Source organism: Dreissena polymorpha, chromosome 1, assembly GCF_020536995.1.
Source record: "Dreissena polymorpha isolate Duluth1 chromosome 1, UMN_Dpol_1.0, whole genome shotgun sequence".
Lineage (NCBI taxonomy): Eukaryota > Metazoa > Mollusca > Bivalvia > Myida > Dreissenidae > Dreissena > Dreissena polymorpha.
Genome location: NC_068355.1, coordinates 174,776,989 through 174,804,281, shown reverse-complemented (window position 1 = coordinate 174,804,281; position 27,293 = coordinate 174,776,989). Strand labels below are relative to the sequence as shown.

The 27,293-nt window shown below is 33.9% G+C and overlaps 2 protein-coding genes, 1 long non-coding RNA gene and 1 pseudogene across 10 annotated transcripts in view; 1 reads left to right on the top strand and 3 right to left on the bottom strand.

Moving 5' to 3' along the window:
* Positions 1-1,972, bottom strand: part of LOC127862001 (histone-lysine N-methyltransferase KMT5B-like) — a 106,404-nt gene extending 104,432 nt beyond the window's left edge. For 3 of the 8 annotated variants that reach the window (XM_052400868.1, XM_052400943.1, XM_052400858.1), the window contains exon 1: positions 1,838-1,923. In XM_052400868.1, the coding sequence (XP_052256828.1) occupies positions 1,838-1,891 (54 nt within the window). In that variant the 5' untranslated portion in view covers positions 1,892-1,923. Of the gene's footprint in view, positions 1-1,837 lie in introns of all 8 variants that reach the window. The other 5 variants (XM_052400924.1, XM_052400935.1, XM_052400913.1 and 2 more) reach the window with 3 other exon arrangements.
* The window catches only part of LOC127862412 (uncharacterized), a 99,397-nt pseudogene extending 89,310 nt beyond the window's left edge, over positions 1-10,087 (top strand).
* Positions 10,088-18,860: 8,773 nt separating this feature from the next.
* Positions 18,861-20,491, bottom strand: LOC127862446 (uncharacterized). The gene is made up of 2 exons (XR_008040619.1): positions 19,437-20,491; positions 18,861-19,314 (listed from the first exon to the last, which is right to left on the bottom strand). It is a non-coding gene; the product is annotated as an uncharacterized LOC127862446 (long non-coding RNA).
* Positions 20,492-24,135: 3,644 nt separating this feature from the next.
* Positions 24,136-27,293, bottom strand: part of LOC127861967 (inactive phospholipase C-like protein 2) — a 138,205-nt gene continuing 135,047 nt past the window's right edge. Inside the window, exon 26 of the mRNA XM_052400764.1 lies at positions 24,136-26,554. Coding sequence (XP_052256724.1) covers positions 26,480-26,554 — 75 coding nt within the window. The 3' untranslated portion in view covers positions 24,136-26,479. The remainder of the gene's footprint in view (positions 26,555-27,293) is intronic.

The window sequence follows — 27,293 nt, the reverse complement described above, 5'->3', positions numbered from 1 at the left end:
GTGTGAATCATAATGGGGTGTATATTGATGTAGCAAATTAAAATAGCGTTAACATTTATAATATTATTTTCTTGTTTATTTTACCGTTTTCGTGTAGTTTCAGTTATTTACATTCATCCGTGTATATGTATTTATGATATTTTTTTGCCAAAAGCATATGTTTTGCCGATTATGAATTATTATTATTATAATATGTTTGCATTGTGCATTATGTTCAATAAATTAATACATAAAACGCTGTCGTTGCTATTTTATGCACCATGTGCATTACATGTATGTTCAATAAATATAAAACATCAAGTGCTGTTATTATTATTTTAGGCACCATGTGCATTATGTCCAATAAATATAAAACATGAAGTGTTTTATTTTATGCATCATGTATATATATATATATATATATATATATATATATATATATATATATATATATATATATATATATATATATATATATATAACATTTAAAAATAAGAAGAAAGCATGAATGAACAATAATACAAGTTATGTTCAATAAAGAAATAACAAAATGTTGGTCATTTACTTTTAGAAAAGCTTATGTTTTACTAGCAACCCGCAAACTATTAATTAGCGGCATGTGCCGCTAAAGGCATTCCACTGTTATATTAGCGAAGTGCAAACAATTAATTAGCGACCCAGGCCTTTAATGGTCTATTAGTAAACTTATTAACTATCTTTAATTTGTTGAGGAAACTGATTTCCTTGCAGTATTTTCCGTGCGAACACATCGTTACTGCCTTCGAACAGTTGAAGACGCAGGCTGAAGAGGTATATACATTTGTGTTTATTATTATTAAAAATATTATCGTTTAAGTAATCCTGATAATAATTCACAAAAAATTCATAATAATTAATTTTTATTATAAATTTAAATAAATTATTTAAATTAATTAAACATATTAAATAATAATAATAATAATAGTTATAATAATAATAACAATAATAATAATAACAACAATATATTACATGATGTGCGAATGTTGTTACTAGCTTATAGCAATAAATAATTATGACTGAAATACATTTAATTAAGTTTATTATATTTAAATTCAATCTTCAATTATGAAAAATCGCATGCAGAATACATTTAATCTGAATAAATCATCTTGAAATTAAACAATGTTGTTTTTACATGGCACAGAGGTGACCATCACAGGTGCAAAAGTTTCCCGTTTTCATTCACACCTATACGGTATTATTCACACCTACCCGGCTATATATTATTAGTGGGACGAAACGCTACCCCTTTTCAACAGTAATATCAGTATTCAGTGGCTCGAACTGGTAGTGGGACAAAACGACCATAACTCGTTAAATATACTGCCAAAGACTGCAATGAAATTTTAATAGATTTTTAAAATTGTATATATTCACATGTATCATGCTACTTTTATAATTTTAAATATCTGTACCTTTAAGATTCAAAAAGTTTTGATGATGTTTATCACAGTAAATCTGCCCATTGGCATTGTCTCTCGAGTCTTGTAACTCAAATTTAGTGGTTTTGCACATTATAACGTTTATATTTTAACTAAACTATTTTCTATGATAAATCATAAAATTATTTATGTTTTAGTAATAGATACAATTGTATGTACGGAAGAGACTTAAATAAACTGTATCTCTGTCGTGAATGGTGGGATACTTTAATCGTGTATGAGATTAAGGTGGCACCGTCATGAAATCAGATTTTTTTTAGGAAATACAAACAACTCGGTGCCATTTTTTCAGATAGAACATAATTGAAGACCCAAATCAATCAAAGAAACCATGGACTGGGGAAAATATTGAACAAAGCATGCTATGAGGCAAATACCTTACTTTCTGTTGAACGGAAAGTTGGATTTTTCAATCGGTTGTTGGTCTCCATATTTTAATCGTGCGCGATGATATAGTTCCTTAGATGTATATATTTTTTCCATTGGTTTCGTTGAAAGTAATCCATTGAACAATCTGTCATGGGTAGTTAAAACAGTTACAGATTGTAAAAACACAACATTGTCGTCATTTATTTTAAAAATTTTTTTTTGAAAATCAAAAAAAAAATATGCGCAACAATTCTTCGATGGTTTACCATTTGCCAATGATTGACAAGGGAGGGAAATTAGCCACATTTAAAGTCGAAGGTGAGCCTAATTATCTACATGAAAGTCTAAATGAACAGTATTGTATATATTTGCTCAATATTAATGTCATAGCCACCCTTCGAATAACAAAATGACATTTATGTACAGGAATTATTTTCAAAGGGATAGTAAATGTTCGTAGCTAGGTAAACTACGGAATACCGTTAGGGCCATCGTGGTTACACATTTAAAGCCAGTGGGCGACAAAGCGATAGTGCGATGGCGACAATGCGATAGTGCGATGGGCACAACGCCATAGTACGATCGGATGTCGCCATCGCACTGTCGCCCATAGGCGCTCGATGGCAATGTTTTATTTATTTATTATTTTTTGTTTTAGTTACCCGTTGTTTATTATAATGCATACACATACTAAATCAATAAAAATCTTCCGACAAAACGTCTTCTTAAAAAAAAGATAGTTCGACTATGTACATAGATATTGACAAATATGTACATAAGCGAACTATCTTTTTTTTAAAAAGACGTTTTGTCTTAAGATTTATATTGATTTAGTATGTGTATGCATTATAATAAACAACGGGTAACTAAAACAAAATATAAATAAATAAATAAAACATTGCCATCGAGCGCCTATGCTGTCGCCATCGAATTGTCGCATTGTCGTCATCGTACTGTCGCATTGGCGCCATCGTGCTATCGCACTGTCGCCATCGTATTGTCACACTGTCGTCATCGTATTAATATCGCATTGTTGCATTATCGTCATCGTACGATCGCATTGTAAACTAGATCGCCTTCCGGTACACAAACTATTCTTATTACAGAAACAAAAAAGATGTACTTTGAAAAAGGTTACAGTTATAATGAAATCAAATTCATATTAAGTTATAGAATGGGTATTGATGTAAGGTATGCCGAACTGTAAAGTATTTCTAAAAGTGGCTCCATCTAGAAAAAAATACGATGTGCGCATGTGTACGGTAGGGCGATAGACGACAATGGGACAGTAAGATGACGAGTAATGCGACAATACGATGTGTGTGACAATACGATGGCGACAGTGGGATAGTACGATTGCGACAATGCTATCATACGATGATGACAGTATTATAACGCGATAGTACTATGGCGACAATGCGATGTAATGATGGTGACAGTACAATATGACTATTGCATTGTCGCCATCCGTACTATTGCGTTGTTGTACTGTAGTCATCGTATTATCAGCATTGTTGCCATGTACTATGGCACTGTCGCCATCAGTGTTTGCGCACTGTCGCATTTTCTTCGTCGCATTGTCGCCATCGTACGTTCGCATCGTCACCATCATACTATCGATTGGCGCCATCGGTAATATCGCATTGGCGCCATCGTAATATCGCATTGTCGCCCTCTAGATTTTAATGTGTAACCACGATGGCACTAACGGTATTCCTGTAGTAAACTTTTAGTTCTATCAATTAACTATGGTGTTCCGTTAGTGGCACTGGTTTCGAATTGCCCACGTCCAATTATAAGTAAAAATGGAAAAAACATGAGAAATACAACAAAGTAAATGTATTTTGTTCAGGGAACAAGAATACAATCCTGAAGAATGGCAATATTACAATATTGATTTTTTTTTATTGTCCCCTACCGGTTTCACCGGAGGGGACTTATGGTTTGCACTCCGTCTGTCAGTCTGTCTGTCAGTCAGTCAGTCAGCCCGTCACACTTTTCTGGATCCTGCGATAACTTTAAAAGTTCTTAATATTTTTTCATGAAACTTGCAACATGGATAGATGGCAATATGGACATTATGCACGTCATTTCATTTTGTTCCTACGTCAAAAATTGTGGTTGCTATGGCAACCAAAAAATAATAAATTCTGACAATGGTGGAGCCGGTAGGGGACCATATTGCTTGACAATTGCCTTGTTGATTTTGCATTGTGTTTTCTTGTGCTGGCTTCCATAACTTCATAAGTTTATTTTTATTTATTTTGTTCTAGGTATTAATTTCTTACCTTAATTGACAAGGTCTGTATTATTAAACTTGAAGTTTCTTTAGCTTTGGTGTCCTTGCGTTTTCAACCTTTGGATATGCAGCGCAAAAATGTGAAAACATCAAGTAAGGGCATTAGACACTGATATTAAATTCGTGATCACCCATCATGATCTTGAGTTGTTGCATTGTGACCTCATGCCCTGGACAATCCTAAACTTGGAGTGACACGGTACGGTAACACGATAATAGACTATTTAAAGATATCTGGATTACAAGTGTGCATTAAGTCATTTAACTTAAGATAGGCCTATTTAGTTGTGTTAAAATGCAAAAATTAGACAAATACCACTTCTCACCGCTGTGACAGGGGCAGAGCTTTGGCAATAAAATGCTGTATTTGAACTTTAGACCTTAATATGATAAATATTGTTTTGCTGGATGTCGGTTGGTCTGTCGGAAGACCAGTACATATCCAATCAATAACTCGTCAAAGAATTGACAATTGGCTTGATACTTCACATGTGCATTGGCCTTGGACATTAGATGACCCCTATTGAAATTTGGGTCACTAGGTAAGAGGTCAAGGTCAGTGTCACAATAAGTGTCAAAATCATTTCTGATCAATAACTCAGGGTTTTTTTTCTCCACTTTTTGGGAAGATAGCCCATGGCTTAGGAATTGGAAATTTTATCGGCATTTTCATGAAATTGGGAAAATAAATTCATTAGCCTTTTTTTCCACACGAAAAGTCCACTGATTAGGGAAATACTAAATTTGATTTAACTCTTTATAATCATTCAAATAAAAAAAAAATCATATAATACTTTGTTAGATGTAATTGAATTAAAATTGAGATAAAATACACATAAGACTACTTTCTAAAAAAAAAATAAAAAAAAATTTTTTTTTCTTTTTTTTCTGGCAATTGGGAATTTTTTGCCACATTTTGGGAAAAAGTATACATTTTGGGAATGGGAACATAGCCGAATTTCGGCTATAAAATCGGGCCCAAAAAAAACCCTGTAACTTGTCAACGAATTGACTGATTGGCTTGATACTTTTCATGTGCTTTGGCCTTGAACAGAAGATGACCCCTATTGAAATTGGGGTCACTAGTTTTCAAAGCCCTGTTGCTGTTGTTTGTTGTTTTTTTGTGGGGGGGGGGGGCATATGTCTCTTACTGCGGAACTCTTGTTTGGTTTACATACATGCCAAGTTATTTCAATGCAATGGAAGTCAGTTTGTTACAAGCCTATTTTGACAAAAGATGTTCAACATTTACCTCAAAATATATGACCTTGACCTCAAAAGCAACCATTTTATTGTAAGCTGCACAGTGTTAGTGTTAAAATATGTGCCATATAGATTTTCATATTATTTGTTTTTACAAATAGTTACCTGTATATACTATATACAACTAGTTACCTATGATCTACCTGTGAGCCAACATGTTGTCTTGTCCTGATGAGTAAGTTATGTGAAATTATCTTTAAATACTGTCATATTAAATTATATTTAATGAAATTATGTAGCAGGAAGAAAATGAGTCTATACGAGTTTTATGACTTCTGACATCAAATTGTAATCTTGATCTTCGACGGACAAGTACACTTCATGTATGCAACAAGTCCTCTGTTGTCATGAAATAATAATCTGAAGTTATATTTGAATAAGTCTATTCTTTAAGATTTTATAGCCTGATGTAGCAGCAATGAAATACACAACATTTGGAATTACATTAAATTGTGACCTTGACGTTTGATGAACATGCACCGAGTACTGGTAATGTGCACAATACTTTATCTAGTCATATCTTATCATCATCAGATGTTTTATTAAATCCATCAAGGAATGGAAACGAAACAAGGAACAAGTAAAGCTAAGCATTTTACCTTATTGAACATATGACTGGCCAGAATGTGCCACTGGTCAGTGGTAATTATTAATCTGTGGTAATATTTAACTCCTTTCATTCATTGAGGCGTAAGGAGAAACCTTGAACTACCACCTAGCATACACCTTACTTGCCTTTATATTTGGTATTATCGTAAATTCACTTATCACAGGTATGTTTGCAGCAATTTTTTTTGGCCTAATTTAGGAAAAGTACCGGAACCAGCCCAATTGGAAAAATTGTGTGTGAAAACCCGTTATGAAGTCTTCATATTGGGAAATTGGTGAATTTGATATTTTGCTCCTAAATACTTTAAAATGGATAACTAAATATTGTCAAGTTGTCAATATTATATTTACATAGGTTGAAGCTATTGAGCTGTATAGGAAAACCAACAAACTTTTATTTATAAAAAAAAAATATATATTTTTTTATGAAACCTTAATTTGGGATTTTTTTTACCGCAATTGGGAAAATTGTAAGTTTTTTCCTATTTGGGAAAGTGCTTTAATGAATCAAATGTTTTTATTTGGTAGTGTACTTATTTAAATCTGTCTTTTTTTATTTAATTACCGGTAGTAAGAAACAACATTTATTTGTAAAATAATTTTATATTAAATGTGAATGTGTTGCTGTAGTTAGCAAAAGGGTTCACATTAGGTGACCAGTTGGAAAAGAAACAGTGCAGTTGCTATTTTATGCTGTGTCTCACCCTATGAAATGTATATATAGTAAACTGAAACCAATTCATATATTATGTCTTCAATTGCACTTAGCGGATCAATATGCCCAGTAACGTGGAGATCAAGGCGCGGGTGGCAGACGTGGAGCGTCTCAAGCGGCTGGCCGGGGAGCTATGTGACGAGGGACCCACTGTCATCAAGCAGGTGGACACATTCTTCCATGTGCCCAACGGCAGGTTGAAACTGCGCCAACTGCAGGTAAGCACAGGGTGTGTGTGTGTGCTTTAACTTTTGGGTTTACCACAATTATATGATGCCATTATGAAATTCTTGCTAAAATCCATGTGGAGGTTATCAGTGTGACTATTTATCAATTACTGTCATAACATAACACATGCTTTAAGCTGTTTAACCAGTTATTACTGAGCTACAAATAAGCCTTGGTGCATTTGAGCGAGGTGTAGTCTTGGGCATCTGCCGAAGATTTCCTCAATCCTTCAGTGTCAATATTGATTCACACATTTCACAAATAGTTCTTAATCTTTTGGCCCAATCAGAAGCAAAGCAAAAATGGCTATATGCTATCAGCATAAAGCCAGAACAGCCTGCAAGTAACGCACAGTCTGTTCAGGTTTTATGCTGTTTGCTTCTCATCGCTATTGTAAGGTTAGAAAGGGAGAATTTAAAAATTGAATCTAGTAAGAAAGTTCTTTATTTCAATTTGATATTCTAAGGGACTGCATATGCGTCAAAATGCCATCTCAGTGGTAAAGGTTTAACTTTAATGAATCTATTATTAAAAATAGTACATACACTATCAGTTGATATTTATAAAGTGATAAATACTAGTCCACTGCTTGCATATTCAAATCAATTTAAATCCATTCTGTACGAAAACAATCTACAAGACTGAGACATGTGGAGAAAACGTTTATATTAAGCAAATCAAAATCAAATGGTCTAATTTTACAAAAAGTAACTTTGTCAGCACACTTTCCATGAAGTGATAACTCATCTAAAACTGATTTCTATGTCAGAGATTGTGTGAGATTACCTTGTACTTTTACCTAACAGGAGGAGAAATCTCAGTTGATATTCTATGACAGGGATGACCAAGCAGGCCCAAAGTGTTCAGAATTTTTCACCCATCACACGGACAATCCAGATTCATTGCAGGTGGGACTATTTTTGGTATATTGACTTTACGCTCATTCATAAAGCGTTGGATTCACATGTCGTCCATAAAGTTTTTGTCTTCAAAAGAAGTATATGCTGATTTTTTAAAGTTTTTAAGACCTTTGCCAATTTCCTCAAAAGTGCTTTATTGTCAATCATCAACTTTATAATATATTGCAACCATTAAACTAACACTGGCCTTTATACATGTATAACACTGACCTTTATGATGTTAATAACACTTTCTGTACTTGAATAGAGTCAAATCAATTAATCCTATTGCTCAGATTGTTAGGACTACATGTATTAGTTACACTGTTAGTAACTGATGGCGTATGGGATTAACATCCTCAGTAACTTCATACCATATGAGAGCGAAGCTCGAGTATGGTATGAAAATACTGAGGGTGTATATCCCATACACCATCAGTTACTAACTGTGTAACAATTATATCTCAACCAACTACTCGATTACTCAGGGTGTATGAAAATTACTCGGGGTGTATGGATAATACACCATGGGCACGTGACCGCTCTAAGCCAATCAGATTAGGTCATTTTTGTTGGAGGTGAGATATATTATCACACTCATGAAAAAAATGCAGGAATGAAATGGAAACCAAACATTGGACACAATTTTAGAGGCATAATTTATGCTAATACAGTCCACATGGTTCAAGAGTATCAGGTTGATGTTGGTAAGATATACATGATTTAGATGGTACTGACGATAAGGATATGACTAATGTCTCTACCTATACGCTAAATGTTGGTTGAAGGTAGTGCTGAGTAAAGCCCTGGGTGTGAAGGGAGAAGGTCAGGAAGTCTCGTCTGCTCTATATGGTGGGTCAGACACGTGTACATGTGGATAACGTGGAGGGACTTGGTGACTTTATGGAGCTAGAGGTAGGTAAAGGGAGTAGGTCAGGAAGTCTCGTTCATCACTTTCATGTCATCCAACAATTGAAAAAATTAATTATTTACACTCCGAAAAAACAAAAACAGTCAAATATAAACTTAGTACTGGTTAAATATGCATTAGCACCAGCTGATTTACTTTTCATTTGGATATGTAAATACTAGTTGATATTCACCAAAGCCTTAATTAAGCATAATTTTTGTGAAACTTATTATTCTCCATTGAAATATTATTAAGTGACCATTTACCTACATGTATTTGCTACACAAACACACTATGCAATTGGTCTGTCTACTTCTTTAAATTTGAATAAGGAGAGTCTTGATTCCAGTTACATGATAAAATTGCGTCGCTGTCCTTATATTCTTAGCGTATATTGTTCCAGTTTGAGTACATATATATTGTTCCAGTTCACTCATACATTTATTTTGTTTCTACTGTCAACTATAATTGTTGAACTGTATACTGGTACATCATTTGCCATTCAAAATGGTATGCGTTTGTCTTGACTGAATCCAGTGCTATATCTTGTAAGGTACTTCTGAAAGATGGACAGGGCGTCGAAGAAGGGCAGGCAATCGCTAACGACCTCATGAAGAAACTTGATATACGCACAGGAAGATCTTATCTCTGGGGCGTACATGGACTTGATTCTCAATAAAGCCAAATAGCACATGTATTTGTCTGGTTTAATTTAAACATGCTGAAGCTCAATGAGTTCTTAGCTATTTTCAATAAAAATAATTACAGACTTGTTGTGCGTCATCAATGAATACTTTTTAAATAATGTCAAATCATTCATGGTGTAATTGAATAGGCCAGTCTGACATACTGTTACATTTTGGTCCATTCTTTAATAACGTATGTTGCCCTGCGTGGCAGATACGTACACGTAGTTATGCATAATGTGACTCAACCTTGCACAAGTTGGCAGGAACATTGTTAACCACATATGCCTATACTAATTGTTAACATTTTCATAAAAGTATTACCAAAATTTTGATACTGTGACAGTTGTACTATCTGTGACATCATTGCCTTAGCGCAGCAGATCTTAAACTTGACGAAAGCCATGCAAACTGCTATGTTATGTTGTGCTATTTGCTGTGATAAAACTTTGATTTGTTAATCATCTTTCTGTTGTAACATATAGCTGTGCTATGTACGGCGTACTTATCATCATCTCTGTTGTTACATAAAGCTGTACTATGTACGGCTTGCTTAACATCATCTCTGTTGTAACATATAGCTGTGCTATGTACTTCATGCTTATGATATTCTCTGTTGTTACATAAAGCTGTACTATTTACAACGTGATTATCATCATCTCTTTGTAAGCTTTGCTTTGTACGGCATGCATTCGTGTTGCCTTACTTAATAATACATAGTGGCATTTAATGTCACAGGGCTTAACGGTATTGTGATTACTTATTGACATTGTGGCGCATGCAGCGTATGATACATTGGTGGCAACTTGGCTGAAAGAGTGTCATATATGTTCTTTTAGAAATAGATTTTTTAGGTGGAGCGCATATATTAAAATTGTCAATCTGGGGTTTGTGAGTTCAAACCTCAGCCCTACCTCATAAGGAGAGCATAAATTGTCCATGCAATGATTTATTTCTATGGCCATTCTGCCCTTTTCTTCTACTGAAATAAGGCAATTGTGCTATAATTGGCATATCAGATACAGTGTTTGCAAGTGATCATGAGATCCCGTATTAGGGTGCAGAATCACGTGACTTTGTGGGGTTCCCCCTTTTTAGCTCAGCTGAGCACAACGTGCTCATGGTGAGCTTTTGTGATCGCCTTTGTCTGTCGTTCGTAGTGCGGCATCAACATTTTGCCTTGTGAACACTCTAGAGGCCACATTTATTGTCCCATCTTCATGAAACTTGGTCAGAACATTTGTCTCATTGAAACCTCGACTGAGTTCGAAACTGGGTCATGCTGAGTCAAAAACTAGGTCACTAGGTCAAAAAAAAGAAACACCTTGTGAACACTGTAGAAGTCACATTTGATGCCCAATCTTCATGTTACTTTGTCAAAATGTTTGTCTAAATGATATGTTGGTTGAGTTAAAAAATGGTTCTGGTCCGTTGAAAAACATGGCCACCAGGGGGCGGGGCAGTTTTCCTTATATGGCTATATAGAAACCTAGTGAACACTCTAGAAGTCACAATTTTTGCCCAATCATTATGAAACTTGGTCAAAACATTGGTTTTATTGATATCTCAAGACAAGTTCGAAAATGGTCCCGATCGGTGAAAAAACATGGCCGCCAGGGGGTGGGGCAGTTTTCTATATATGCATATAGTGAAAACATGTGAACAGTCTAGAAGTCACATTTTTGGTCCAATCTTCATGAAATTTGGTCAGAACATGTGTTTTCTAGATATGACGGTTGACTTTTAAAATGGTTCGGATCGGTAAAAAAACATGGCCGCCATGGGGGGAGTCATTTCCCTTATATTTAAATAGTAAAAAAAAGCTTGTGAACACTCTAGAAGTCACATTTTTTGCCTAATCATCATATTTTTTTTTTCTAAACATCGATTTTATAGATATCTCGGATGAGTTCGAAAATGGTCATGATGGGTGGAAAAACATGGCCGCCAGGGGGTGGGGCAGTTTTTTCTATGTGTATATAGTGAAAACATGTGAACAGTCTAGAAGACACATTTTTGCCCAATATTCATGAAATTTGGTCAGAACATTTGTTTCCTGGATACTACAGTTGAGTTCGAAAATGGTTTGGATTGGTAAAAAAACATGGCCGCCAGGGGGGGTCTTGTTCCTTATGTTTATATAGTAAAAAAGCTTGTGAACACTCTAGTTTCCTGATTTTCTGGCAGTTTAGTCTGAGCTTTCCTCTTCCTTCCTGCTGGTTTACCTCTTCCAGACATTTTGTGATGCTTTTGTTATATAACTAAGAAATATCTCTGTAGATTAATGTAGATTTTTTATTTCGATTTTTTCTGTAGGTTTAATCCTTGGAATCCAATTCCAGAAAAGAAGTGATCTCAGAACTTTATATAATTTATAGAATGGGCAGTAACTCTTACTCAGGAATTTGAAAGAACTCTTTATTCATCAACATACTAGTATGCTCAAGATACTCTCCCTTGAAGGGTCCTCATTTCTGCTAAAATAAACTGGGTTTTATTGTTTAATACAATAACCCACATTATCAAAGATTTGTTTTAAAACGGATTTATTGAATTTTTAATTGGAAATATAATTGCATGGTGAGTTTGAAAATAGTTCATTATTATTTATAAACAAGGCTCTCAGGGGGGTGGTAGTTTTTTTGTATGTCTACAGTTGTTTATAGTGAAACATTGTGAATACTTTTAGTCACATTTTTAGTTCAATCTGAATGACACTTTCTGAGTGCAAATGTTGTTATCATATCTTGATTTAGTTTACTCAATTAGTTTTTATAATACCATCTTCAAACATGGTGACAATCTTTATGAGCATAATATTTTTGCTCATGGTGAACTTTTGTGATCACCTTTTGTCAATTGTCTGTCTTCCGTTGTGAGTCATGAATATTTGCCTTGTTAACACTGTAGAGGCCATATTTATTGTCAGATCGTCATGAAACTTGATCAGAAGATTTGACTCAATGATATCTTGGACGAGTTCAAAAATGGTTCAGGTCTGTTGAAAACATGGCCGCCAGGGGGGCCATTTGTTGTACATTCTTTATGAAACTTGGTTAGAACATTTGTTCCATTGAAATCTTGGGCTGCAAAAAATCAGGTCATTTCTTTTCATCTCAGGTGAGAGACTTTGGGCCTTTCAGGCCCTCTTGTTAATTTTAATGGACGGTAAGTGGTGCTTTATTAACCCCTACCGGTTTCACCGAAGTGAACTTATGGTTTGCGCTCTGCGCCTCTGTCTGTCTGTGAGTTCTTAATATGTTTTCATGAAACTTAAAACATGGATAGATGGCAATATGGACATTATGCACGTCATTTTAATTTGTTCCTACGTCAAAAATTCTGGTTGCTATGGCAACGAATAAACAAGAGGGCCTAAAAGGCCCAAAGTTGCTCACCTGAGATAACAAGATATTATTGGGACAAATCTTCTGACCAAGTTTCACGAAGATCGGAAAATAAATGTGGCCTCTAGAGTGTTCACAATGTTTTACTATAGCCATATAAGGAAAAATGCCCCCCCCCCCCCTGGCAGCCATGTTTTTCAACCAACCGGCATCATTTTTGAACTCTTCCAAGATATTATCGGGATGAATCTTCTGACCAAGTTTCATGAAGATCGGACAGTAAATATGGCCTCTAGAGTGTTAACAAGATTTTACTATAGCCATATAAGGAAAAATGCCCCGCCCCTTGGAAGCCATTTTTTTCAAGCAAACATAATTGTTTTCGAACTCATCCAAGATATCATTGAGACCAATCTTCTGACCAAATTTCATGAAGATTGGACAATAAATGTGGCCTCTAGAGTGTTAACAAGGTATTACAATAGCCATATATAGCCATATAAGGAAAAATGCCCCCCTGGTAGCCATGTTTTTAAAGCAACCAACTTGGAAGCCATTTTTTTCATGCAAACATAATTATTTTCGAACTCATCCAAGATATCATTGAGACCAATCTTCTGACCAAATTTCATGAAGATTGGACAATAAATGTGGCCTCTAGGGTGCTAACAAGGTTTTACTAAAGCCATATATAGCCATATAAGGAAAACCCCTGGTGGCCATGTTTTTAAAGCAACAAAAACCATTTTCTAACTCATCCAAGATATCATTGGGACAAATCTTCTGACCAAGTTTCATGATGATCGAAAAAAAAATGTGACCACTAGAGTGTTAACAAGGTTTTACTATAGCCATATAAGGAAAATAGCCCCGCCCCCGTGGTGGCCATGTTTTTCAACTTACCGGCATCATTTTTTAACTCGTCCAAGATATTATTATGGATGAATCTTCTGACCGAGATTCATGAAGATCGGACTATAAATGTGGCCTCTAGAGTGTTAACAAGATTTTACTATAGCCTTATATAGCCATATTAGGAAAAATGCCCCTGCCCCTTGTCGGCCATGTTTTTCAAGCAAACGTAACCATTTTCGAACTCATCCAAGATATCATTAAGACAAATCTTCTGGCCATATTTCATCAAGATTGGAAATAAATGTGGCCTCTAGAGTGTTAACAAGGTTTTACTAAAGCCATATAAGGAAAAATGCCCCGCCCCCCCGGCGGCCATGTTTTTCAACCAACCGGCATCATTTTCGAACTATTCCAAGATATTATTGGGATGAATCTTCTGACCAAGTTCCATGAAGATTGGACAATAAATGTGGCCTCTAGAGTGTTAACAAGATTTTACTAAAGCCATATAAGGAAAAATGCCCCGCCCCTTGGCAGCCATGTTTTTCAAGCAAAGGTTACCATTTTTGAACTCATCCAAGATATCAGTGGGAAAAATCTTCTGAGCAAGTTTCATGAAGATCAGAAAATAAATGTGGCCTCTATAGAGTGTTAACAAGGTTTTACTAAAGCCATATAAGGAAAAATGCCCCGCCCCCTGGCAGCCATGTTTTTCAACCAACCGGCATCATTTTCAAACTTATCCAAGATATTATTGGTATGAATCTTCTGACCAAGTTTTATGAAGATCAGACAATAACTGTGGCCTCTAGAGTGTTAACAAGATTTTAATATAGCCATATAAGGAAAAATGCCCCACCCCTGGCGGCCATGTTTTTCAACCAACCGGCATCATTTTCGAACACGTCCAAGATATTATTGGGATGAATCTTCTGACCAAGTTTTATGAAGATCAGACAATAACTGTGGCCTCTAGAGTGTTAACAAGATTTTACCGTAGCCATATAAGGAAAAATGCCCCACCCCTGGTGGCAATGTTTTTAAAGCAACAAAAACCATTTTCGAACTCATCCAAGATATCATTGGGACAAATCGTCTTACCAAGTTTCATGATGATCGGAAAATAAATGTGACCACTAGAGTGTTAACAAGGTTTTACTATAGCAATATAAGGAAAATAGCCCCGCCCCCGTGGTGGCCATGTTTTTCAACCAACCGGCATTCATTTTTGAACTCGTCCAAGATATTATTGGGATGAATCTTCTGACCGAGATTCATGAAGATCGGACTATAAATGTGGTCTCTAGAGTGTTAACAAGATTTTACTATAGCCTTATATAGCCATATTAGGAAAAATGCCCCGCCCCTTGTCGGCCATGTTTTTCAAGCAAACGTAACCATTTTCGAACTCATCCAAGATATCATTAAGACAAATCTTCTGGCCATATTTCATCAAGATTGGAAATAAATGTGGCCTCTAGAGTGTTAACAAGGTTTTACTAAAGCCATATAAGGAAAAATGACCCGCCCCCTGGCGGCCATGTTTTTCAACCAACCGGCATCATTTTCGAACTATTCCAAGATATTATTGGGATGAATCTTCTGACCAAGTTCCATGAAGATTGGACAATAAATGTGGCCTCTAGAGTGTTAACAAGATTTTACTAAAGCCATATAAGGAAAAATGCCCCGCCCCTTGGCAGCCATGTTTTTCAAGCAAAGGTTACCATTTTTGAAATCATCCAAGATATCAGTGGGAAAAATCTTCTGAGCAAGTTTCATGAAGATCGGAAAATAAATGTGGCCTCTAGAGTGTTAACAAGGTTTTACTAAAGCCATATAAGGAAAAATGCCCCGCCCCCTGGCGACCATGTTTATCAACCAACCGGCATCATTTTCAAACTCATCCAAGATATTATTGGTATGAATCTTCTGACCAAGTTTTATGAAGATCAGACAATAACTGTGGCCTCTAGAGTGTTAACAAGATTTTAATATAGCCATATAAGGAAAAATGCCCCACCCCTGGCAGGCCATGTTTTTCAACCAACCGGCATCATTTTCGAACACGTCCAAGATATTATTGGGATGAATCTTCTGACCAAGTTTTATGAAGATCAGAGAATAACTGTGGCCTCTAGAGTGTTAACAAGATTTTACTATAGCCATTTATAGCCATATAAGGAAAAATGCCCCGCCCCTTGGCAGTCAAGTTTTTCAAGCAAATGTAACCATTTTCGAACTCATCCAAGATATCATTGAAACCAATCTTCTGACCAAATTTCCTGAAGATTGGACAATAAATGTGGCCTCTAGAGAGATAACAAGGCAAATGTTGACTCCGCACAACGGACGACGGACAAAAAGCGATCACAAAAGCTCACCATGAGCAAGTTGTGCTCAAGTGAGCTTAAAAAATACAAAAAAATCTGACAATGGTGGAGCCGGTAGGGGACATATATTGCTTGGAAATAGTCTTGTTATATATAACTTTAAACAAATTTTTCTAAAGCATTTCAACTAGTGCATAAAAGACATAGTTTTATGCTGCTTATGGCAATGTGATATACATCAGAATTACGCTCTGTGTTCTTGATAAAAAATTTGATTTAAACTAGACGGTTATGTTTCAGGCAACGTGAAATTTTGTCACCGATTTCAGACATATTCAATGATTTATTCTTATACCTTAAGATATCGGCACATAATGCAAGAAAAACGGTCTTTTATGCACTACAGATTTTCGCAAATGTATTTTAATGACTCGAGATTTGTGCAAAAATAAAGTTCTTTAAGTTGGATTACATTCTATCCAGCCCATGTGTAAACCCCTGAAAACCCTGTTGATTCTGCACCATGTATTAAGTCTCCAAACTTACATATGATGAACACTGGTAACAGGACTTGAACAAGTCTAAAAAAGACTCGCCAGTACTGGTAACGGACTTGAACAAGTCTAAAAAAGACTCGCCAGTAAGATTAAGAAGCAAACGAAAGAATGACGGTATAGAATGAATGACCTGCTTGACATCATAGGTTGTGACCTTCACGTTTATATGACATGAATTTGATACGTCTTTAAAGGAACTCCATACATGTACATATTTTTACAGAGTCATTTAGTGTATTAACAAAGAAAATTACAAACAATTATGATGAAGCTCACAATAATCTAGTTTTACCAGATTAATCAGTCTGTCGGAACGAATCCTAACATAGCAACAACCAATAATGATGTAGACAAAAATAATTAAACTCTGTTCATAACGAGAAAGATTTTATTGTGTATGTCATGAACTTAAACAATTATGACAGTTCAATGCTTGATCCTAAAAAAACAATAATAAACAAATGCACTTTCGTCATGATACATTATGCCCAAATATTATATTGTTATAACGAGAGACAAACAATGAAACATTCATTATTAAAAAGTATATACCTTAGATAAGTTTACAATTGTCGATGTAATGGATATTAACCTTTGAGTATTAAAACAATTCTGGTCGTATTCATATTGGGATGTCATCAGGAACATGCATTTTTAAACACCATACAGATATCCAAGACAACGCATAGGGACAGTTTGATAGTCTGTATTATTACAAAATGTTGGTGTAATAAATTTTAAAAATACCACAGTCAGGAACAAACTCTTATTGAAGAACAATAAATAATGAAAATGAAAAATACTTGTTGGTGGACAGAAGCTCATGCGACTCCGCAATAAGTCGCCATCTTTGGTATGTAATTTGGTTAGTTCTCAACACTTCTGCTATAAAAGTATTCAATTACAAACTTTTCAATAATTATTTGGAGTGATTATATTCACATGTATTATATGAAAAATAACACACAGCTACAAACATGTCATTGGTGGTTTGCAGAAAGAGTAAACAATCGTTGTAAAAGAACAAACATTTATCCTATATAAACAGTAGATAAACATTTACATGTGCACAAAACTATAAAATTAAATATGTAAAATTAAAAGTATTATTGAATATTAATGTAATAATAAAATAGAACAAAGAAGAAACTAAGCAATAAGTATTTGCTAAAAATAATATTATGCTTGATTATAATTACCAAATAATTGAGACAAAAGCCTTCCATATAATCTAACTTCAGCAAAGAATAACAGATAGTTGAATGGATGCTCGTGCCTTCTGAAGTCTCGTCCTTTCATATCATTTTACATATATACATACATACATAGATCACACAATATACTAATTGCATCAACCAGATACACATTCCAAATTGTAAACTGGTTCATTACAAATGGCTACAGGAATAATACCTTCAATCCTATGTAAAAATCTTGGTTACTTGCTTTTTGGTGTTTTTATTTTTAAAATGTACACAAAATGCTCAAACATGACAAGAACACATCAGGTTCAACAATTAACAAGAACAACAACTTCCAAAATGGTAGAGAAAACGATAGAAGATCAACAAGTCTCAAATTATGTTTAAAGCAACATAGTAAAACATGCAAGTAACACTTTCATAGATTAAATGATAACCAAATTGCAACATCTTATCTTGTAAGTACATTCTAATGCTATTACATAATGGCATAATAACTACATGTATGCTACATTGCAGGCAAGTCTCAACTTATTTCAGTCCATACATCTCACTCGCCATACATTAAACTCTTCTGATATTGCATTATTACAAGTCACAAACATTTTTATAATGCCAATATAACATAGACGGAAAACATCTGTGGATATTACTTCTATTGTACAAAAACCTTTCCACATACATGAAAAGTAGAGATTTTTGCGCTGTCTTCAGCAATGGTTCTTGAACACAATCCTACATAGCTCATTCCATTTTAACACTACCAAGCATGAGGTGTGGACAATTCTTAATGATCAACACCATAAGAATACAAGAGCACCGCCTTGCAGGTGCAGACTGCTCATCTATTTTTCTTTTTAAAGGTGAAGGGACCTATCTCAACACTTCAATCACAAAGGAGGGAGGGGTGGGGTGGAGAGGGGTGTATAGTGTGTGGGTGTGGTCATTTATTACATTATCTTCCAAAAATGCAAAAATAATGCAAACAAAAAACTTTTTTTTTGGGGGGGGGGGGGGGGTGATTCTTGGGTGGGATGGTTGGACAGTTTTTCAAAAATAAAATAATAAAAATAAATAGTTGTGTTTTTTAACCATGTTTAATTTTTTTTTATTTTTTTTTTTGGGGGGGGGGGGGGGGGTGGGGGGTTATAGTGTGAGGGTGTGGTCATTTATTAGATGATCTTAAAAAAAACGAAAAAAAAAACAAGATGTGTTTGTGAAACACAATGTCCCCCTATATGATGTTTGACATTGTAGTATGACCTTGACCTTGTGAAGGATGACCTTGACCTTTCACCACTCAAAATGTGCAGCTCCATGAGATACACATGCATGCCAAATATCAAGTTGCTATCTTCAATATTGCAAAAGTATTCATAAAATAAGGGATTTGGGCCACATATATTTGACCTCTGACCTTGAAGGATGACCTTGACCTTTCACCACTCAAAATGAGCAGCTCCATGAGATGCACATGCATGCCAAATATCAAGTTGCTATCTTCAATATTGCAAAAGTATTCATAAAATGAGCGATTTTGGCCACATATAATTGACCTCTGACCTTGAAGGATGACCTTGACCTTTCACCACTCACATGCATGCCAAATATCAAGTTGCTATCTTCAATATTGCAAAAGTATTCATAAAATGAGCGATTTTGGCCACATATATTTGACCTCTGACCTTGAAGGATGACCTTGACCTTTCACCACTCAAAATGTGCAGCTTCATGAGATACACATGCATGCCAAATATGAAGTTGCTATCTTCAATATAGCAAAAGTTATTGCAAAATGTTAAAGTTGGAGCAAACAGACAGACCAACAGACAGACCAACAGACAGGGCAAAAACAATATGTCCCCCACTACTATAGTGGGGGACATAAAAACAACTTTTTTTTGGGGGGGGGGATTCTGGGGTGGGGCGTGGGGGATGGTTTGGGTGGAGTCTATTGTGGTATGTCAGGTAAGAGTTGTTTTGTCAAAGTATCAATCAAATCTGATCATAAATAAAGAAGTTATGGCAATTTAAGCAAAATTTAATAATTTGACCTTGAGAGTCAAGGTCATTCAAAGGTCAAGGCCAAATTCAACTTGCCAGGTACAGTACCCTCATGATAGCATGAAAGTATTTGAAGTTTGAAAGCAATAGCCTTGATTCTTTAGAAGTAAAGTGGATCTAAACACAAAATTTAACAATATATTCAAAGTTAAAAAGTCAAAAAAGGGCCATAATTTCGTCAAAATGACAACCAGAGTTATGCAACTTGTCCTGTACTGTCCCCTTATGATAGTTTGCGATGTGTTCCAAGTATGAAAGCAATATCTATGATACTTTAGGAGTAAAGTGGACCAAAACACAAAACTTAACAAACTTTCAATTTTCTAAGTATAAAGGGCCCATAATTCTGTCAAAATGCCAGTCAAGAGTTACATAACTTACTGCACAGTCCCTTTATGATAGTTAGTAAGTGTTGCAAGTATGAAAGCAAAACTTAACCTAATTTTCAATTTTCTTAGTATACAAAGGGTACATAATTCTGTCCAAGTGCCAGTCTCAGAGTTACATAACTTTGCCTGCACAGCCTCTTATGATAGTTAGTAAGTGTTGCAAGTATGAAAGCAATAGCTTTGATACTTAAGGAATAAAATGGACCTTAACGCAAAACTTAACCAAAGTTTCAATTTTCTAAGTATAAAAAGGGCACATAATTCTGTCCAAATGCACACCAGAGTTATCTAACTTTGCCTTGTCACAGTCCCCTCATGTTAGTTAGTAAGTGTACCAAGTTTGAATGCAAAAGCGTTGATACTTACTGAGAAAAGTGGACCTAAACACAAAACTTAACTGGACGCAGACGTGATGACAATAGCTAATTTTTTTTTTTCAAAAAATAGATGAGCTAAAAATCACTTATTGATATCAGAAAATGTTTCCCCAGTTATAATTTTTTATTGGCAAATACACATTTTATTATTCTGTTGTGGCTATTAAATGACCTGACTTTTTATTGTTTAATTCCTCCAAATACCAATTGCAAAGCATTATTAATTGGCCAATAACAATTATAAATATAAATGCACTATTAATTGGCACTATTAATTGGCCAACAACAATGTAGATGCTTTATTCATGGGCCATTAACAATGATTAATCAAGATGCATTATTCACGTCGAATAACAATGATTAATTAAGATGCATTACTCAATTACCAATAACGAATATTCTAAATGCATTATCAATTGTCCAATAACAATTATTAATATAGGTGGATTGTTTATTGGCAAAACAATGATTACTGTAGATGTACTATTCATTTCCCAATAAACTGATTTGAGATAAATTATTATTAAACCAAAAACAATGATTTATGTAGACTAATTATTCATTTCACAATAAACTGATTACATCATTCATTAACCAATAACAAAGAATAATTTTGATGCATTATTCAATGCACAAGAACAACAATAAATCTAAAAATACATTATTTGTCAATAACTATGTAAGATCTGGATGTATTTCTTTTTATAACACCCAACTATATAATAAGGTTTATGTTTTACAATGGCTTTGCTGATATCTATTTAACATTTTAAAAGCATAACCTACTGAAGACCTAATTTGTCGAATACACATGAACAAGCATTTTATTTACATGTCTTGTTAACAGATTTTGGTATTGTTGAAGTGTCATTATACACTTTGGTATTGTTGAAGTGTCATTATACACTTGTCATTTGTCTCTCATCACTAATTTAACACTTTGCATGCTGGGAAATTTGTCGTCTGCTAAAATGTCGTCTGCTGAATTTGTAAAATAAGCATTTTCTTCATTTTTTTTTCAAAGAATACTATCAGAATAGCTAACAGTTTGGATCCAGATGAGACGCCACGTTCTGTGGCGTCTCATCTGGATCCAAACTGTTTGCAAAGGCCTTTAAAATTCGGTTCCCGCACTGAAAGGGTTAATGTGCCTTGTACAGCAATAGTCACTTTTTTATTGGTGCATTTTCCAGCATTGGTCTTACATGTTGATTGTTCAGTCATTGATGTTCAATTATAAGCCAATTGTAGAGCGATGCTTTCTATTACAAGTGCACTGTACAGCAACAATATTAACTGTGCATCAATAATAGCTCCTTTACATATGCATGCTACAGCAGTGATATCTTATTACACAGCAATAGTTGCTCGTCAGCATGAAAACTTTATTTTTGCTCATGAATGTATTAACCTCATAAAGTTTATACTGCTTATCTAAGTACGCTATCAATTTATCAACATATAAATGTTTAGTTTTCAAAGAACACAATGTATACCTTTGTTATTTTATCAACATAACATAAATATTATCAACATCCAATTGTGTGACCTCCTCCATCTTAAAAACACATACCCCGGTAAGTTTGTAAAATCATGTAGAACTTAATTAGCTTAACCAACATGCAAATCAAGGTAAAATGTCTATGTTTATAATCTCCATATGTTAAAAAAAGCAGAAAAAAGTATTGCACATGAGATTAAAACAACAATAACATTTCCTGAAATACATAACAATATAAAATAATGAAAGAACAAAAACATAATTAGTACAATCTCAACAATTTAAGAAGAAAACATCAATACATGGTACACAAAGATGTATGACCAATTCAAGGAAACATCAATACATGTACATGTTACACAAAGATGTATGACCAATACATGGTACACAAAGATGTATGACCGATTCAAGGATAGCCAAGTATCTGCAAATCTGCTGGGTTTTTTTGTCAAATAAAAAATCGTTTAATAAAAAACTGAAACTGTATTTTTATATAAATTGTACTGACATTAAGTGTTACATTTTTTTTATATAATTTAAAACAATTGTATACAATAATCAAAAAGGTTTCATGTAGTACAATGGATTGTTCACATGCATGGCAATAATTAAACAGACTTGTTAATGATGAATTTGACAATACAAAATTGAATCTCATACAAAATAACACAATTTTCTACCAAGATGGATGCAAACATACAGAAATAATTGTGAAATATCAGGATTCATGTCCAATCAACAATGGTTACTTTAGATATTCTGTGAGATTATATTCTACCAAACCAAACGATAGAAAGTCATAGAAATAAATTTAACAAAATAAAAATTATATTATTCATTATAATTTAATCATTATGATTTATTATAGTTTAATAATTTTATATTCTCTAAAGGTTGATCATTGAATGAAAACTTTGTACATTGTACACAGTCACAGTGTATCAGTACACAGTCACAGTGTATCAGAGTCAAGAACAATTAAACAAGAGGGCAACTGGGGTGCTCACCTCAGTTTAACAACACTCCACTATTATGATGCTACGAAAAAAACACTAAAGTAGCTTTGTCACAAGCATATTAGTATAATTTACAAAAGATTAATTATTTTGTTGGTACAAAATAAATGTTTAGATTGACTATACTTAAAATATGTAATCCCTCCCCCTTCCCAGCCATCCCACCATGTTTGTATAAAAAAATGTTAAAGGAATTTAGTAAACAGTCGCCAAAGAAACTTTTCTGTGAAATTATCATATGATCATCAGTCTCTATTAAAAAAACATTCTGTGATGTGAACATAGCATTTTAAACATTACTTGTACATCCAGCCAGACATGTTTCTGAAGAATAAAAATGGTCTTAAATAATTTTGGTGAAATGCCACCCATGACTTGTCTTCGAAATTATTTAAAATCTGCTTATTAGTTTCTGAGGATCGTTTCTATGAAAACTATTATGATATCTAGCGCTGCATCTGAGAAGAACATTTTATTTAAGCTGGAAACAATGGCAACCATACTTTAAATCAATCCTTCCTTTGGTCAAAATCCACAATAAAGTTCTCAAGACGAAACTATTTGAAGATAAATGTTGATTCAGGAAAAACAATGCCCTATGGTGACTGACAACAATAGCTATGCTTGAGCACTTCCTGCTCAGGTGAGTCAACAAAATAACAAACCATACGCTATGCTCAGGATGCATAGTAAGTGCTATCTACAATATAATAGTTGTAACTGCATAAGTATATCTGCACACAGAATATCACTTATTTGTAACAGGAACATTGAGCAGGCTGGCTATCTACACATATCTACACACACACAGGCAATCTTAAGTAGGCATCTATATATACACAGGGCATTATGAAATGCACCATTATTGCAAAAATGACATGAAACACACAATGAACACTATTAATTTAAATAGACGTGTTCCACATTCCGAATTTATGTGATTTTTAAGATGCATATCTTAATATATATATATATATATATATATATATATATATATATATATATATATATATATATATATATATATATATATATATATATATTGATGAACCCAAAACAAGGCTTGCTATGTGAAGTTCTATATTGTCTGCTTATATATACATACATCTTTATAAAGCAGTCATTTCACTTTATTATCTAAATCAAATACTTGCTAAATTTTACTTCTTAGCAAAGAATCAACATAAACTTAGTAATAAGTGTCATTACATTAGCTAAGTGCCGCTTATGAGTAACAGTGCATATAGACTACTGTTCTTCATATGATACTGGAAGTTGATGTATTGCAGCCAAACCTTGTTAAATATCACTAGATCATAATATTATATGAATACATCAATACATGAACCTTTTGACCAGAATGTGTATAATATTGAGTCTTAATTAAAGATTACATGTGGCCGTGGCTCAATCAACATGCCACCACACAAATAAGCGGGCATGTGAAAAAGGTCTTTTGGGTACTGAGTCTATCTATTAAACTTTTATCTACCAATGAAATTATCAACATATTTAAACGAAAACAAACAATATATATCTAACATTCAATAAACAGCACATAATATACTACAGATGAAAATCAAATTAAATAAACAACTAATTTCAATACTAAATAAGTAATAACGTAAATGATCTTAACTGATGCATTCAAACTGCATTGACATTTGCACAGTGTTAGAAAAACTTCAAATTAAAACTTCAATTAACATTGTACATTTCTTCTCCATATAATTGTTGGTAAATATGTCTTTTCTAAAATGAAATCACAAGAAAGAGCGGACATGACATCAATATTTGTAAATATAATCAAGATAGAAATTTACACAGCTTATTTTTTTGAAATTGCAGGACATACATTAAACGCCTTAAAAGATTTACTTGTATATATCACATATGCATGTACAAGTGTATGTAGTGGTTTTACAATTTAACAAATGATTATGTATAAATTGTCCTTTGAAAGGTCAGTGAATGCATTTGTTAAATATGTTTGGTGGTTTTGTGTTGCGTGCATGTTACGGTCAAAAGACACATGATTTTCTACAATGTTTAAATTGAAGTAAATCAATAAAGAAACAATCAATACAAAGAAATATTTATACTTTCTTACAGCGATGCTTTAAGACTTGGAGTAACATGTAGACAGAATTAAAATAAAACCTGCACCATTTATCCTACCTATTTTAGTAATCCTACATGTACATCATACAAAGAAATTTCCTTCTCAAAACATCACAATTACATCAAAGTATAAAATGGATTAATTCTATGACAATATCTTAACAAAATGTGGGTTATGTGGAGGTACTGCATCATCAGAGCATCTTCTAGGACCTGTACTACAATATTGGTACAATACTAGTGATTAGGTAAATGTCTAGCTCAATAATTGTAGTGTATATTTCCAACAGATAACTGGATCCCAATGTGGCTCAGGGTTATTATAAAGCATCCCATAATCAGATCGCAGTATTCATTTGGGTCATTATAAAGCATCGCCTAACCACATCCAATTATTCTTTTTTGTTTATTATAAAGTATCATATAACCAGATCCCAATATTCCTTTGGGTTATTTTAAAGCATCGCATAACCAGATCTTATAATTCCTTTCACATAACCAGATCCCAATTATTAATTTGGGTTATTATAAAGCATCACATAACTAACCAGATCCCAATATTCCCTTGGGTTATAATAAAGAATCACATAACCAAATCCCAATATTCATTTGGTTCATTATAAAGCATCACATAACTAACCAGATCCCAATATTCCCTTGGGTTATTATAAAGAATCACATAACCAGATCATAAAGCATCACATAACCAGATCCCATTATTCATTTGGGTCATTATTTATAAAGCATCACATAACCAGATCCTATTATTCATTTGGGTCATTATTTATAAAGCATCGCATAGCCAGATCCCAATATTCCTTTGGTTCATTATAAAGCATCACATAACCAGAGCCCATTATTCCTTTGGTTCATTATAAAGCATCACATAACCTGATCCCATTATTCCTTTGGGTCATTATAAAGCATCACAAAACCACATCCCATTATTCATTTTTGGTTATTATAAAGCATCACATAAATTGATCCCATTATTGCTTTGGGTCAATTTAAAGCATCACATAACCAGCTTAAACCTTTGGCTTAGTTCTCTCCTATCACACAGTACATCTCTACACCCCCACAGTCCCTGAAAGTAGACTTCATTACTTGACCTAACAGTTATTTCTGAGTGTATTGCATTATATGAACCATGAATATTTTACACAATTCAAAATGTATGTGACTAGTTTGAGCACTCACATCAAATGGATATACATTGGCATACAAATGATGACAATATCATATTAGTCTTCTCACTTATGTTTGTGCACTTTTCTGTTCAGTTGTCATGATTATTATTGCATAAAGTAGTTCCATTCTTTACCATGCCAAGTGTAATGGCTGCTTCAGATATCTGAAAACAATGAAGTTTTTTTAAATTAGGCCACTATGTTGCAGTTAATACAATGCAGTATATCACACTTTAAGCAGACATTTCATCTCAGATAGTTATTGCATATAGTGGTTAAAATTTCAGATAGAAATACTATAACAACAAAAATGTTGTCTACATACAATAAACTAATTCTTAAATAGATATGTTTCTTAGTTTTTTTAACAGTATTTACTCATAGAATGGACAGAACATCCTCTCACACTTTTTTCTGGGTAATCTTAGCTATTCTTTTCTATTTCATTTAAGTGGTTTCATAGCAGTACTAAATGCAAATATTTATGTCAGTAAATGGAAACTGCCTTTTCTCAATCAAAGGTAGGGCAAGACTAAATAGTGCATTTAAACATCTGATATTATATCAAAATACTTTCCAGCGTTACAAAAGTTTTAACCTCAGAAATTGAATTGTGACTGACCTTTGACAGACATGCACTAAACAACATAAATCCTTCAGGAAAACAGTTTTGTTTCTAATAAAACACTTCAATGGAAATAAAACTAGAAACTAGGAAGGGAACTGGACACTGATGACCCCATAATACATGTTTGGACAAAGAGATAATCACTATAATTATATTCTACTGTAGAAAAAATACATAATTATGCCAAAACAGGTCACAGCCAAAGCATCGTTTTTTATAATCATTGACACATTAAAGTAATTGAGGACATAGAGACAGACAGACAAGTGCATAGC